The sequence below is a fragment of the Entelurus aequoreus genome, linkage group LG04 (genome assembly GCF_033978785.1).
Source record: "Entelurus aequoreus isolate RoL-2023_Sb linkage group LG04, RoL_Eaeq_v1.1, whole genome shotgun sequence".
NCBI classification, from domain to species: domain Eukaryota; kingdom Metazoa; phylum Chordata; class Actinopteri; order Syngnathiformes; family Syngnathidae; genus Entelurus; species Entelurus aequoreus.
Window position 1 is genome coordinate 76,689,448 of NC_084734.1, and position 16,686 is coordinate 76,706,133.

The following is a 16,686-nucleotide window of genomic DNA, read 5'->3' on the forward strand; positions in this document are numbered from 1 at the left end:
TAACTATTATTATTGCATTGCTTCATAAACTACTGTAGTTTTGTTCTATATTCTAATGTAATGTTGTTATACAATCTTTCTTACCCAACAGGGTGTTTTCATTTTTCAACGGCATGTTTCATGTTGAAGTGGTGCTGTTTTGGGCACCGATTGAACGGGAGATGTTGATTTGAGGTACACGTTTTTAAGTTCGAAGCTCCGTCACAGAACCAATTAAACTTGTAAGTTGAGGTCTTTCCCAAAAGACACCAGTGGCTGTGACACCCACAGGAAGTGAATATTTAAAGACAAGATGAAGATAGTTCTTCCATCCATCCATCCATTTTCTACCGCTTGTCCCGTTCGGGGTCGCAGGGGGTGCTGGAGCCTATTTCAGCTGCATTCGGGCAGAAGGCGGGGTACACCCTGGACAAGTCGCCACCTCATCGCAGGGCTAACACAGATAGACAGACAACATTCGCACTCACATTCACACACTAGGGCCAATTTAACGTCGCCAATCAACCTATCCCCAGGTGCATGTCTTTGGAGGTGGGAGGAAGCCGGAGTACCCGGAGGGAACCCACGCAGTCACGGGGAGAACATGCAAACCCCACACAGAAAGATTGAACTCAGGACCTTCGTATTGTGAGGCACATGCACTAACCCCTGTGCCACCGTGCTGCCCGGAGATAGTTCTTATTGTAAGCTATTAAAACCTACAACATTTTGGAGCGTGTCCAAGCTATATTTGCCAAGTCCCAGGACACTGGTGTCGGGCGCCTTTTTCCACAACCTCAGTCCTCCCGAGTGCTTGCTCAGTGGCCTTGTGGTTCGAGTGTCCGCCCTGAGATCGGTAGGTCGTGAGCAATGTTCCCTCTAATTTCTCATGTGTGTGAGCAAACGCAAAAACTCCCTGAGCATTGAGTGGAGCCCATGTGAGCAACATCAGACGTGCACACTGTGGCTACACCAGCAGCACACCTGTCCCAAACCTGACTAAATAACAAGTTCAATCTCCATCCATCCATCCATTTTCTACCGCTTGTCCCTTTCGGGGTCACGGGGGGTGCTGGAGCCTATCTCAGCTGCATTCGGGCGGAAGGCGGGGTACACCCTGGACAAGTCCCCACCTCATCGCAGGGCCAACACAGATAGACAGACAACATTCTCTTATTATTATAATCAAATGACAGCAGTCATTTCCATGAGGTTGTTTTCTAATATAAGTGTTTAGGCCCACTTACAATGACAATAACAAAAAATATAGTTTTTTTATGAACTGTGTACTTGTATTGTTTGTCTGGGTGGAGGTCCTGCTTTGGAAATAATTTGTACCCCTTTCAGACATTGCATTTAGTTCCCATTAAAACATTCACATGTTGCACAATGAGATGTAAGCAGGGGATCATGTGTACATTCCTGCAACTTCCTGTTTGTAAAAAATATATTTTTATTAGTATCTATTTAATATACTAACAGCATTTCATGATTAATATTTATAAATGAAGATTCCTAATAAATGACACTAGAATAAGCACACATTTGATTGGTAAATCATAGTGTAACGACCTGGAATGACCCTGTGTGGTGTTGGAGTTGTCCGACTTTTTGTGTGGCTGTAAACGCATCACTGGCTAGGTGCCATATGTGCATGTGTTGGCGCAAGTGAGAAAGAGCGAGCGGCTGCTGTTGATATAACAAAGTTGCTTTTGGTCTGGTTTGTACTGCAGAAAATGACCACTTTTGCTGGATATCATTTTTTTTACTAATGTTTTGGTGATGTGTTTATGGCCGACAATAAAGAGTTTTGCTCAGTAAAGTGATGGATGGAATTCATGTCCTCAAAGCGTCTCGACAGACGTTACAATATTTGAACAATGATGACGAAATCTGTTTTCTCTGTCGTGTCGAAAATTGTTATGCGCTTATTTTTTCATTTGATTTTGTGCGTGGCATAGATTTGCCGTGCGCAGAGGACGCTTGAGCATTGCGCAACTGCACAGGCGCGCACCTTAGAGGGAACGTTGCTCGTTAGTTCAAACCCCAGCCGAGTCATACCAAAGACTATCCATCCATCCATCTTCTTCCGCTTATCCGAGGTCAGGTCGCGGGGGCAGCAGCCTAAGCAGGGAAACCCAGACTTCCCTCTCCCCAGCCACTTCGTCCAGCTCTTCCCGGGGGGATCCCGAGGCGTTCCCAGGCCAGCCGGGAGACATAGTCTTCCCAACGTGTCCTGGGTCTTCCCCGTGGCCTCCTACCGGTCGGACGTGCCCTAAACACCTCCCTAGGGAGGCGTTCGGTTGGCATCCTGACCCGAACCACCTCAACTGGCTCCTCTCGATGTGGAGGAGCAGCGGCTTTACTTTGAGCTCCACCCGGATGGCAGAGCTTCTCACCCTATCTCTAAGGGAGAGCCCCGCCACCTGGCGGAGGAAACTCATTTCGGCCGCTTGTACCCGTGATCTTGTCCTTTCGGTCATAACCCAAATCTCATGACCATAAGTGAGGATGGGAACGTAGATCGACCGGTAAATTGAGAGCTTTGCCTTCCGGCTCAGCTCCTTCTTCACCACAACGGATCGATACAGCGTCCGCATTACTGAAGACTATACCAAAGACTATAGAAAATATAAATATGGGACCCGTTACCTCCGTGCTTGGCACTCAGCATCAAGGGTTGGAATTGGGGGGGGTTAAATCACCAAAATAGCTGCTCACTGCTCCCCTCACCTCCTAGGAGGTGGAACAAGGGGATGGATCAAATGCAGAGGGTCATTTCACCACACCTAGTGTGTTTGTGACTATCAGTGGTACTTTAACTTTAACTTTAAAGGAGAAAAATGTCCTCCGATACTTGTGTCCACAGTGTTGATAGATGGGCCTGGCTGGTTTTTTTCAAGTCACGCAACAAGTTGAGGTTATCCTTCATTGAAGTTTACCTCACCGCGCGTCCCGCCCTCCCCGTCACATTATGCACGCTGCAGGTCCGCGGAGATGCCAGCCACCGTCTCAATGACCGTCTCCTCCCTGCCTGGTGCCTGCTGGGAGGCATCAGTGTCTCTCCCGCAGGAGGTCACGAGGCGTTGACCTTCGAAATGTTCCTCACACCTCCCCTGCTCAGCCCGGCACCAGATGGGAAGTGAGGCTGCGTTTTTTTTTGTTTTTTTTTTGAAAGGCGGCACTCAGGGTTGCAGGCTGTTGCTCTGCCAGTGGGGCTGAAGGAATGAAATATTCATGCAGCCCCAAAAACTGAATGGACACCCCGGGACGGAGTGTGCCGATTTATTCAACTAAGACCAGGCCTCATTAAACTGCTGGCGGTGAGGCAGGTCACGGTGATTTTCTTTACTGGTGCTCAGTCATGCTTGTCACGCAAACGGCGAAAAGAGAAAGGGGAGATACTTAATTTGTTCAAGTCGGCATCGCCCCCGACGCGTCGAAATGTGCGCGGCGGTGCTGGGATGGTTCCTCTCGTGTAATTGATGACCTAATGAGGCATTAAGCTCCTGTGTCACAGCGTAGAGCGTCGGAGTTGAAAGCCGAGCGGCCGCTGCGAGCGGCATATGGGAGGCGTGGGCGACTCGGCTCATGACCGAGGTGTGCGGCTGGTGTGAGGTGCCAGGGGACGGCAGATGATAGGCACGCTGAATTTGTTGCCTCAATCATCTCAGATTTGTGCTTTCCTCGAATGCAATAACAAGGAGAAACGGCACTCAATGGAGGCGAGGCTTCCACGGTGGATCATCAGAGTTGTCGTAAGATCAGAATCAGAATCAGAAGTACTTTATTAATCCCCGTGACCAGACAGTACCATCATACTTGCCAACCTTGAGACCTCCGAATTCGGAGGGGGGGGGGGGATAATATCGGACTGCCGATATTATCGGCCGATAAATGCTTTAAAATGTAATATTGGAAATTATCGGTATCGGTTTCAAAATTATCGGTATCAGTTTCCCCCTGGGAGGTGAGGGGAGCAGTGGGCGCCCAAGTTATCATTTTTGGTGATTTAACCCCCAATTCCAACCCCAGTCGCCAAAACATTTGGCGACTGAGCTGCCAGTTTTTTTTACCGTAAAACAATTTTGGTGTACAGTAATATACAATAAAAACAACAACCAATTTCAAGGTAAAAAACAAACAAACTGGTCACTCTATTGCATGACTATTACCTTTAAAAAACAGTGGTACTGTTTTTCCATTCCATTTAAAGTAATATGCTGTAAAAAAAATTTATAATAAATATAACGATAAAATTCTGGCGACATCAGCCTCCAAATTTGTTTTAACAGTAAAATCTAAAGATGTTTTATTTACAGGGTACGCAAAAAATATAATTAAATGCATAGGCAACTACACACACATATATATATATATATATATATATATATATATATATATATATATATATATATATATATATATATCAATCAATCAATCAATGTTTATTTATATAGCCCTAAATCACAAGTGTCTCAAAGGGCTGTACAAGCCACAACGACATCCTCGGTACAGAGCCCACATACGTATATATATATATATATATATATATATATATATATATATACATATATATATATATATATATATACTACCGTTCAAAAGTTTGGGGTCACATTGAAATGTCCTTATTTTTGAAGGATAAGCACTGTACTTTTCAATGAAGATAACTTTAAACTAGTCTTAACTTTAAAGAAATACACTCTATACATTGCTATTGTGGTAAATGACTATTCTAGCTGCAAATGTTTGGTTTTTGGTGCAATATCTACATAGGTGTATAGAGGCCCATTTCCAGCAACTATCACTCCAGTGTTCTAATGGTACAATGTGTTTGCTCATTGGCTCAGAAGGCTAATTGATGATTAGAAAACCCTTGTGCAATCATGTTCACACATCTGAAAACAGTTTAGCTCGTTACAGAAGCTACAAAACTGACCTTCCTTTGAGCAGATTGAGTTTCTGGAGCATCACATTTGTGGGGTCAATTAAACGCTCAAAATGGCCAGAAAAAGAGAACTTTCATCTGAAACTCAACAGTCTATTCTTGTTCTTAGAAATGAAGGCTATTCCACAAAATTGTTTGGGTGACCCCAAACTTTTGAACGGTAGTATATATATATATATATATATATATATATATATATATATATATATATATATATATATATATATATATATATATATATATATATATATATATATATATATATACATATTATTTAATGTTACAAGCGGCCCTCTGAGGGCAGCCATAACTGCGATGTGGCCCTCAATGAAAACAAGTTTGACATGCCTGCTTTGGAGCTAATACTAAAAAAAAAAACATCACCGGTTATTCTCCTATAGGTACTATTTCCAGGAGGATCTAATTTAAAAAATATTTGTATGCACGTACCACGCTTAAGACCTTCAGCATATCCGTGGAATTAAATTATGGAATGGATTAAGCAAATAAATCAAACAATATTCAGTTTAAAAGACTGTTCAAACTGCAAGTGTTCACAAAGTACAAAGAAGAACAATAATGATGAACATCTTAAATCTTTTTTTGTTTTGTTTTAGATAATGATTATTTATGTATTTGATATTTGTTTACTTACTTATGGTATATTATTTATGTATTCCTTGTTCTGTTACAAACAGAGAACAAGAAAATGGGATACAATTGCTATATCTAAAGGGGTAGGATTAAATAAGCTCAGCTTCTTCCTACTCCTTTTCGGACATGCTGTAATGAAACAACTGGAAATATGGGACGCTTTACATTGCATCGTATGCATGTTCGAAATAAACTGAAACTTAACGAATTATTTTGTCGGACTCAAGTGCAAAAGACAAATGTCTACTGCAGAGGATGCTGGTTCTCATGTATGTAATGCTGTAACGCATCTATGGCCTTTTTAATGATTCATAAATGGCTTTGAGAAGACTACTTATCAGTTATCTTGGCTGTGCCATAGACAGGTGTGTCTCTCGGGCCTTGCCTTCCACCTGCTGCTTTTATTATTCCTCTGCAAATACTGTTTACAATTTGTTTGAGAACAAACTCGCCGGTCAATTAACAAGTCCATGAGAAATAAATCTAAATCTATTTTCCACGGACGCCACCTAAAGAGACACTTGTGTAGAATAATGGTCAAATATCGCAGGCAATGACAATATTGGTGTAATTGTGGATTAAAGCACCGTTTTGCAACCACTGTGCCGCGGTAGTGTGCCGTGAGATACCGTCTGGTGTGCTGTGGGAGATTATGTAATTTCACCTATTTAAAAATATTTTTTTGCAAACCAGTAATTATAGTCTGGAAATGATGTGTTGTTGTCGAGTGTCGGTGCTGTCTAGAGCTCGGCAGAGTAACCGTGTAACACTCTTCCATATCAGTAGGTGGCAGCCGGTAGCTAATTGCTTTGTAGACGTCGGGAACAGTGGGAGGCAGCGTGCAGGTAAAAAGGTGTCTAATGCTTAAACCAAGAATAAACAAAAGGTGAGCGCCCCTAAGAAAAGGCATTGAAGCTTAGAGAAGGCTATGCAGAACGAAACTAAAACTGAACTGGCTGCAAAGTAAACAAGAGCAGAATGCTGGACGACAGCAAAGACTTACTGTGGAGCAAAGACGGCGTCCACAAAGCACATCCGAACATGACTTGACAATCACCAATGGCCCCACAAAGAAGGATAAAAACAACTGAAATATTATTGATTGCTGAAACAAAGTAGATGTGGGAACAGCGCTCCAAGGAAGACATGAACTGCTACAGGAAAATACCAAAAAAAGAGAAAAAGCCACCAAAATAGGAGCTCAAGACAAGAACTAAAACACTACACACAGGAAAACAGCAATGAACTCAAAATAAGTCACAGCGTGATGTGACAGGTCGTGACAGTACACCTACTTTGAGACAAGAGCTACACTATATTCCCAAAAGTATTTGCCCACCTGCCTTGACTCACATATGAACTTGAAGTGCCATCCCATTCCTAACCTATAGGGTTCAATATGACGTCGGTCCACCTTTTGCAGCTATTACAGCTTTTTACACTTCCCGGAAGGCTGTCCACAAGGCTGTGGAGTATGTTTGTAGGAATTTTCGACCATTCTTCCAAAAGCGCATTGGTGAGGTCACACACTGATGTTGGTCGAGAAGGCCTGGCTCTCAGTCTCCGGTCTAATTCATCCCAAAGGTGTTCTATCGGGTTCAGGTCAGGACTCTGTGCAGGCCAGTCAAGTTCATCAACACCAGACTCTGTCATCCATGTCTTTATGGACCTTGCTTTGTGCACAGTCATGTTGGAAGAGGAACGGGTCCGCTCCAAACTGTTCCCACAAGGTTGGGAACATGGAATTGTTCAAAATGTTTTGGTGTCCTAGACCGTTCAAATTTCCTTTCACCGGAACTAAGGGGCCAAGCCCAACTCCAGAAAAACAACACCACACCATAATTCCTCCTCCACCAAATTTCACACTCTGCAGAATGCAGTCCGAAATGTACCGTTCTCCTGGTAAACTCCAAACCCAGACTCGTCCATCAGATTGCCAGATGGAAGAGCGTTTGCTGCACAGGTGGCATCCTATGACAGTTCCACGCTGGAAATCACCGAGCTCCTGAGTGCGGCCCATTCTTTCACAAACAGTCTCCATGCCTAAGTGCTGGATTTTAAACACCTGTGGCCGGACAAAATGTTTAGGACACCTGATTCTCATCATTTGGATGGGTGGCCAAATACTTGTGGCAATATAGTGTATATTGATGCATGGTTGGTTGTGGTTTAAAGTCATATCCAACAATTGTGACAACGACTTTTTACTGTCAACTGAGTCTGAATCTGCCTTGGCTCAAAAAAGGTTGAAAAACACTGCATTAAAGTGAGTGATCCATCATGTATAGCATTGTTTTTCAACCACTAGTGTGCCGCGGGATATTGTCTGGTGTGCCGTGGGAAATTATGCAACTTCACCTAATTGGTCCAGAAAAAACATTTTTTGCAAATCAATAACTATAATAATGTGCCGTTGTCTAGTCCCTGTGCTGTGTAGATCTTGGCAGGGTAACCATGTAATATTCCATATCAGTAGGTGGCAGCAGGTAGTTCATTGCTTTGTAGAAGTCGGAACGCGTCGAGGATGGTTTGTTGTGATCGCAATATGCAGAGCACAGTGGGAGACAGCGTGCGGGTGAAAAGGTATGTAACGCTTAAACCTAAAATGAACAAAAGGCAAGTCCCGCTAGGAAAAGGCACTGAAGCATAGGGATGGCTATGCAAAACAAAAGTAAAACTGAAATGGCTACAAAGTAAACAAAAACAGAATGCTGGACGACAGCAAAAACTTACAGGGTGTGGAGCAGCAGACGGCGTCCACAAAGTACAACCATACATGACATGACAATCAACAATGTCCCCACAAAAAAGGATAGCGTATGCACAACTTAAATAGTCTTGATTGCGAAAACAAAGCAGGTGCGGGCAATAGCACTCAAGGGAAGGCGTGAAGCTGCTCCAGGAAAACAGGAAGAGTCACCAAAATAACAGCGCAAGACAGAAACTAAAGCACCACACACAGGAAACAACAACAAACTCAAAATAAGGCACGACAACTTGGTGGAGTTTCTTTTTTTTTTTTTACCCTTTTCTGCTGGTGGTGTGCCTCCGTATTTTGTTTTTTTATTAAAAAAAATGTGCCTTGGCTCAAAAAAGGTTCAAAAACACTGGATTGTTAATTGTTGAATTGTTATTTATTACTCCGGTACTCTTGTCTTGTTCTGTATATTGTACAGTATTTTGTATTTTGTTTTGTATATTGCACAGGATTGCTTATTATTTTTATTGGATAGTAGTCGGTTTATTTCAACTGTTAGTTTTTTTCTTGATTACCTCTTGTGTAATTTATTTTTACCCCATATTTGTTCCCACTATACCGCACCTTAAGTTGGAGTCCTTAATCTCGTAATATGCAAATATAATGACAATAAAGTCCATTCTATTCTATTAAAGGGAGTGATCCATCATGTATAGCAGTGTTTTTCAACCACTGTGCCGCGCACACTAGTGCCGTGAGATATTGTCTGGTGTGCCGTGGGAAATTATGCAACTTCACCTAATTTGTTGAGCTTGGCAGGGTAACCATGTAATACTCCATACAGTAGGAGTATCTGGCTACAAAGGAAACAAAAACAGAATGCTGGACGACAGCAAAAACTTACAGCGTGTGAGCAGCAGACGGCGTCCACAAAGTACATCCGTACATGACATGACAATCAACAATGTCCCCACAAAGAAGGATAGCGTACGCACAACTTAAATAGTCTTGATTGAGAAAACAAAGCAGGTGCGGGCAATAGCACTCAAGGGAAGGCGTGAAGCTGCTCCAGGAGAACACCAACAAAACAGGAAGAATCACCAAAATAACACCACAAGACAGAAACTAAAGCACCAAACACAGGAAACAACAACAAACTCAAGGTAACCAATGTAATCAAAAAGGTCAACCAACGAACGAGATTTCTCTATAGCAGGGGTCACCAACGCGGTGCCCGCGGGCACCAGGTCGCCCGTAAGGACCAGATGAAAAATAAATAAATAAATTTAAAAAAAATAAATAAATTAAAAACTTTTTTTTTTTTTTTTTTAAATTAAATCTACATAGAAAAAACACAAGCTACACTTTCAATCAGTGCATCAACCCAAACAACCTCCCCCATGCACACTCATCCACACCCACACACACAAAAGGGGTTATTTCTTTCTGCTACCAATATTCTGGTTCCCACAACATAGACAACACATCTGCAAGGGACACAGTCCCTGAAGCACACATGATTGTATAGGCTGCTGGTCCACTAACATTTTCATTAATTACTATTTTTTATGTAATTATTTTTATATTGTTTTACTTTCTTTTTTATCCAAGAAAATGTTTTTTTTATTTATTTATCTTATTTTATTTTATTTTTTTAAAAAGGGCCTTATCTTCAACAGACCAGGTTGTCAATGAAATTAGATTTGTTTAAAGGGTTTTTAAAACCAGGCCCAGTCCAGATAATGTCCAAGTCGGACTCAGCAACACACACCTTCATTCATGTACACAGAAAAAAAATAGGGAACACAACAGATTGCATATAATTTATAAACAAAATTACATTTTCAAAATAAGCATTTATGTACAGTCCAGATTATGTCCAGGTCACTCAAATCAGGGAACACAACAACAGATATCATATAATCTATAAACATAATTATACTTTCAAAATAAGCCCTTGAGGACTTCTCATCTTTTTTTTTTAATGTTTTTTGGCATCATTATCGTTTTCAACCATGTAACTTTCTAAAGTTAGAAAATACTGAATAAATGTTTTAAAGAAAGTAATACTAAGTGAATATCTGTTTTTTACCGAGCACTATAATTAAATTGACTAAATCATGATTGTCAATGAACTCTCCTAAAATAACAGAAACCACATTAAGCTTCATAAACAAACCAATCCTTAAACACATTTTTTCAACTTCCACCCAAAACAAAGACACAATATGACAATACCAAAACAAATGCAGGGTGGATTCAGGCTCCTGACAATAAAATCGGCAATCATCTGACTCTGTCATATTCCATAATTTTAACATTTTCCCTGTGGGTAAGAAGTTATAAATAATTTTAATTTGAAAATAACGATTTTGCACATCGATAGTGGTTTTATAGATTAGTTTGAATATTGCATCCCATGGCAACGGGCAGTCAAAAAAGTCCTCCCATTTTCCATTTGTGTTGTATGAGGCAGTCTTCAAAGATTTCTTTATTAAATAAAAATTATATATTTTTCTATTTATTTTATTTCCTTTTTGCCAACTAGAATTTCTTATTAGAGGTTTACAAACTAATAATTTAGTAGTTCCATAATTAATTATTTGTTTCCATCTTTTCCCAATTACTCCAGTTAGTTGATAAAATGAAAAGCTTGAGCAAGCATCACCATACATAGCTCTAAATTCATCATACTTCATAATTTTACCATTCTCATTGATAATATCATTGACAAAAATGATTCCTCTTTCAAACATATTTTTCCAAAAGAAAGGCTTTCCATCTATTACAATCTTAGAGTTAATCCATATTAACTGCTGCAAAATATCGTCTCTTTTTTCTGGCACATAAAATTCAAAACACCACTATGAGTGGATTGTTTCCTTTATGAACCCCGCCATGTTTCCCAGCAGACTCTCTGGGAGGGGATCACTTGTAAAAAAGGACACAATTTCTTTTGATACAGTACATGTTTTTTGTCCAACAGGACATTTGTGTACCACTCAATGTTTAAATACATCTTTGGAACAATTGATGCTTTTAAAGACAGACACATAGCTTCAAGGTTGAGAAGTTTCAGGCCCCCATATTCATACTCTTTGTACAAAACCTTTCTTTTAATCTTTTCTGGTTTGCCGTTCCAGACAAAATCGAAGACCCTCCGCTCATAAATCTTAAAAAAGTTTTGTGATGGAGCTGGTAATGACAAAAACAAATAAATAAATTGAGGAATAATTAACGAGTTGGCAATAGACATTTTACCATACAAGGTTAGGGATTTCCCTTTCCATAATTGCATAATTTTGTCCAGCTTTCTTAGTCAATTATCATACTTTGCTGAGCCTAGATCTTCCAGATTTTCTGGGACAACAACACCAAGTATGTTAACTGGTCCATCTGTCCACAAAACAGGCACTTTGCATTCCATTCGAAAGGACGTTCCCTTTAGATTTCCGATCCTTAACATTTTACATTTATCATAATTAAGCTTAAGGCCAGATTGCTGTGAAAATATGTCCAAAAGATTAAGAAGGTTCCGCAAACAATGAGGAAAAATCTTATCTTTGTGAATCAGCCTTTTCTGGCATGAACTTCATCAAGAACAAACACAGAACACACCTCACTGATGCACATCTGCAAGACTCACTCAGAGTTGCAGTGTCAAGTTACACACCAGAGTACAACACACTAGTTAACAGCATGCAATGCCAGGCTTCCCACTAACTGACAAAGAAACAGATAACAGATTTGGTGTCCAGTTCAAAGTGTGACATGATTTAAAAATTTGAGAGTTGACTTTTGTATTTTACATGAGTTATTATTTGTACAAACATGGTGCAAAGTAATTCATGATTTGTTAAAAAATGTTAGTGGCTAGCTAGTTAAAATGGGATATTGTGATTTCACAAGACTGTCTTAGAAGTGATCATTTGAAAGTGTTCAATTTGAAAAATGTGCACTTAGAGAAAATATAAAAATAAAGTGTTGCATATTGATATTTATCTGTTTCTATATATATTTATTGTGAGAAATCATTAAGATGATCAGTGTTTCCACAAAGATAAATATCATTAATTATTAATAATAACAGAGTTAAAGGTAAATTGAGCAAATTGGCTACTTCTGGCAATTTATTTAAGTGTGTATCTAACTGGTAGCCCTTCGCATTAATCAGTACCCAAGAAGTAGCCCTTGGTTTCAAAAAGGTTGGTGACCCCTGCTCTATAGAATCTCCTCTCTGGTCAACAAAAGCACCATGAAGATTAGCGGGAACTCTCATCCAACCCTTTTTTGATTACGCATGCACCTCCTGGTACCCTAGCACCTCCAAAACCCTCAAATCTAGACGCCAAACATCCCAGCACAAGCAAGTCCGATTACTTCTAGACCTCCACCCCAGATCACACCTCACTCCTACCCACTTCTCCAAAGTGGGCTGGCTCAGGGCGGAGGACAGAGTAAAACAACTTGCACTGAGCGTAGTCTATAAAATCCGCTACACCTCCTTGATACCGAAGTACATGTCAAACTACTTTCGTAACGTACATGACCGCCATAACCACAACACAAGGGGGAGCTCCACTAACCACGTTAAACCCGGATTCCGATCTAACAAAGGTCTTAACTCAGTCTCCTTCTATGCCACATCAATGTGGAATGCACTCCCAACAGGTGTAAAAGAAAGTGCATCTCTATCCTCCTTCAAAACCGCACTAAAAGAACACCTCCAGGCAACTTCAACCCTAAACTAACACCCTCCCCCTTCCACATCCCCGGATTGTAAATAACCAAATGTATATACTTGGTCTTATGCTTTCTGATCTCTCTATGTCCACTACTTGCTGTACATATCCTACCACTTCATGACTGAAGTGCTGATATCAACCAAACCTAACCCCCCCCCCTCTCCACATCCCATGTCCATTGTCCATCCATCCATCCATTTTCTACCGCTTATTCCCTTCGGGGTCGCGGGGGGCGCTGGAGCCTATCTCAGCTACAATCGGGCGGAAGGCGGGGTACACCCTGGACAAGTCGCCACCTCATCGCAGGGCCAACACAGAGACAGACAACATTCACACTCACATTCACACACTAGGACCAATTTAGTGTTGCCAATCAACCTATCCCCAGGTGCATGTAAAGTTTCAATAAAAAAAAAAAAAATCTAAATAAGGCATGACAACCTGGTGGAGTTTCATTTTGTTTTACCCTTTTCTGCAGGTGGTGTGCCTCCGTATTTTGAAAATATAAATGCGCCTTGGCTCAAAAAAAGGTTGAAAACCACTGATGTTTTTGATTGATTGATTGAGACTTTTATTAGTAGGTTGCACAGTGAAGTACATATTCCGTACAATTGACCACTAAATGGTAACACCCGAATAAGTTTTTCAACTTGTTTAAGTCGGGGTCCACTTAAATTGATTCATGATACAGATATATACTATCATATATACTATCATCATAATACAGTCATCACACAAGATAATCACATTGAATTATTTACATTATTTACAATCAGGGGTGTGGAGGGGGGTGGGGGGTGGGGGGGGTATGGACATCAAGTAGTGGACATAGAGAGAGAGAGAGAGAGAGAGAGAGAGAGAGAGAGAGAGAGAGAGAGAGAGAGAGAGAGAGAGAGAGAGAGAGAGAGAGAGAGAGAGAGATCAGAAGGCATAAGAAAAAGAAAAAGTATCTGCATTTGATTGTTTACATTTGATTATTAGCAATCCGGGGAGGGTGTTAGTTTAGGGTTGTAGCTGCCTGGAGGTGAACTTTTATTGCGGTTTTGAAGGAGGATAGAGATGCCCTTTCTTTTATACCTGTTGGGAGCGCATTCCACATTGATGTGGCATAGAAAGAGAATGAGTTAAGACCTTTGTTAGTTCGGAATCTGGGTTTAACGTGGTTAGTGGAGCACCCCCTGGTGTTGTGGTTATGGCGGTCATTTACGTTAAGGAAGTAGTTTGACATGTACTTCGGTATCAGGGAGGTGTAGCGGATTTTATAGACTAGGCTCAGTGCAAGTTGTTTAACTCTGTCCTCCACCTTGAGCCAGCCCACTTTAGAGAAGTGGGTAGGAGTGAGGTGTGATCTGGGGTGGAGGTCTAGAAGTAACCTGACTAGCTTGTTCTGAGATGTTTGGAGTTTAGATTTGAGGGTTTTGGAGGTGCTAGGGTACCAGGAGGTGCATGCGTAATCGAAAAAGGGTTGAACGAGAGTTCCCGCCAGAATCCTCAAGGTGCTTTTGTTGACCAGAGAGGAAATTCTGTAGAGAAATCTCGTTCGTTGGTTAACCTTTTTGATTACCTTGGTTGCCATTTTGTCACAGGAAAGGTTAGCCTCTAGAATGGAACCTAGGTATAGCTTTCCTTTGGGGGGACGCTCTTAAATGATTAATGCACATGCCTACCCTCTGCTTGAAGATAATAATACGGTTGTGATTGAGTTACAATGCACAATAGGTGCGAGAAAGAGACCAGCTTTGTGTAATTTCTTTGGCAGGCTCAGAAGGGGGCTTGGCTGCAGCAGACCTGTCAAGAGTCAGGCCGGGCAGGGACAAGGGTGGGGTGGGGTGGGGGTGCACTTGTATAAATGCTTGCATGCATGTTGCAGCGCCAACTAACTTGGGAGGCCACGATGAGCACCAAAACAGAGCTGCCGAACTGGCTCCAGTATGGCGAGGACTTCACGCAAAGCAACGCCGCTCCCAAAAGTTGGATGTGTCATTTCGCCATGAGAGCCGACGCGGCGGAGCACCTTGCGCCGGGCGGCGCGTCCGCCCCGGGAGTGCCCGACTCCGGCCGCGAGGAGGCGGGCGAGACGGCCACCCTGCACTGCGGGGGGCCGCAGAGGCACCGGCGGGTGGCGGCCAACGCGCGGGAGCGCAGACGGATGCACGGCCTCAACAAAGCCTTCGACGAGCTGAGGAGCGTCATCCCCTCCCTGGAGAACGAGAAGAAGCTGTCCAAGTACGACACGCTGCAAATGGCGCAGATTTACATCACCGAGCTGTCGGAGATTCTGGCCAGGGTGGTGCAGCAGGAGTGCCGGAGCTCGCACCCCGCGTCCACGGACAAAAGCTCCTGCAGGAGGAACCTGGTGAACACGCTCATGCCGGACCACAGCCCACGGGCAGAGCGCAGAGACTTGGTCATACTTAATGGGCCTAAATCTGACCTGAATAAAAGCGCGTCTTGCCCCAGCAGTGATGGGGAATCTTCTCACCTCAGTGACATGGAGGAACATCTCAGTGGGAGACTTTAAAACCAATACTAGGACATAGATCATAGATATAGGCTCTAGAACACAGGTGTCAAACTCAAGGCCCGGGGGCCAAATCTGGCCCGCCACATTATTTTGCGTGGCCTGTGAAAGCCTGGAAATAATATGCATTAATAAAATGCTAAATTATATATATTTGTTCTTTCCCTTTTGACATTAAAAATCATATACTGCATATCTTTTAAAATTCAATATTATCAAAATTAAAATATATTATCATGTATTCCAAACATATTTTTTGTTAAAATATCGGCTTGACTTATGATTTCAAAACAAATTATCAATCAAATTGTAGACTGTAAAATTGACAATAGTTTTTTTGTTTTTTTTTACCATAAAATCAACTTCGGTACTGTTTTTCCCCCCATACATATTAAGACACTAAAATGTAAAAAAACAAAAAAAAAAAACCATTAACAAGATTTTACTGTAAAAAAATAAACTGGCAGCTCTGTTGCCTGATGTTTACTGCTTAAAACAGTGGTATTGTTTTTCCATTCCATTTATTCAATTTTTTTATATGCTGTAAAAAAACAAAAAAACGCTGCTTTTACTGTAAAATTCTGGTACCTGAGCTGCCAGTTTTTAAAGTAAAGTTTGTCTCTTTTTTTTGCAGCTTATGTAAAAAAATATATTGTTAATGTATTATATACACACACACAATATATATATATATATATATATATATATATATATATATATATATATATATATATATATATATATATATATATATACACACACACACATGTATATTCATATATTACTCATTGTTAAAAGCGGCCATAACTGCGATGTGGCCCTCAATGAAAATGAGTTTGACACCCCTGCTCTAGAATGTATCACTTCCAATGAGAACTTTTTTGCACTTTACAGGAGCTGAACCACCATGAATGTCAAGAATGACTTTTTTTTTTTTTTTTTTTAACACATTTTTGGGAAATCTTTATTTTTGGTATTTATGTACACGTATATAAATATATATGGGATTTATGCAGGTTTTTAGAAAATTAAAGAGACTGCTGATATACTTTGTACACTTTTCATACTTTACATCAGGGATATTCAACTAAATTGTTCTGGGGGGTCACATTTCTAGAAAGTTTCTCCCTTTACTTTA

General features: G+C 41.1%; 1 protein-coding gene across 1 annotated transcript; it reads left to right on the plus strand.

Moving 5' to 3' along the window:
- Positions 1-14,921: 14,921 nt before the first annotated feature.
- Positions 14,922-15,857, plus strand: LOC133647998 (neurogenic differentiation factor 1-like). The gene has a single exon (XM_062043766.1). It carries the CDS (start codon positions 14,922-14,924, stop codon positions 15,546-15,548), a length of 627 nt encoding a protein of 208 aa, XP_061899750.1. The 3' UTR covers positions 15,549-15,857.
- The last annotated feature ends 829 nt before the right edge of the window (positions 15,858-16,686 follow it).

Bases quoted from the DNA above. Each gene is read 5' to 3' on its own strand.
- LOC133647998 (XM_062043766.1), top strand. From the start codon at position 14,922: ATGAGCACCAAAACAGAGCTGCCGAACTGGCTCCAGTATGGCGAGGAC.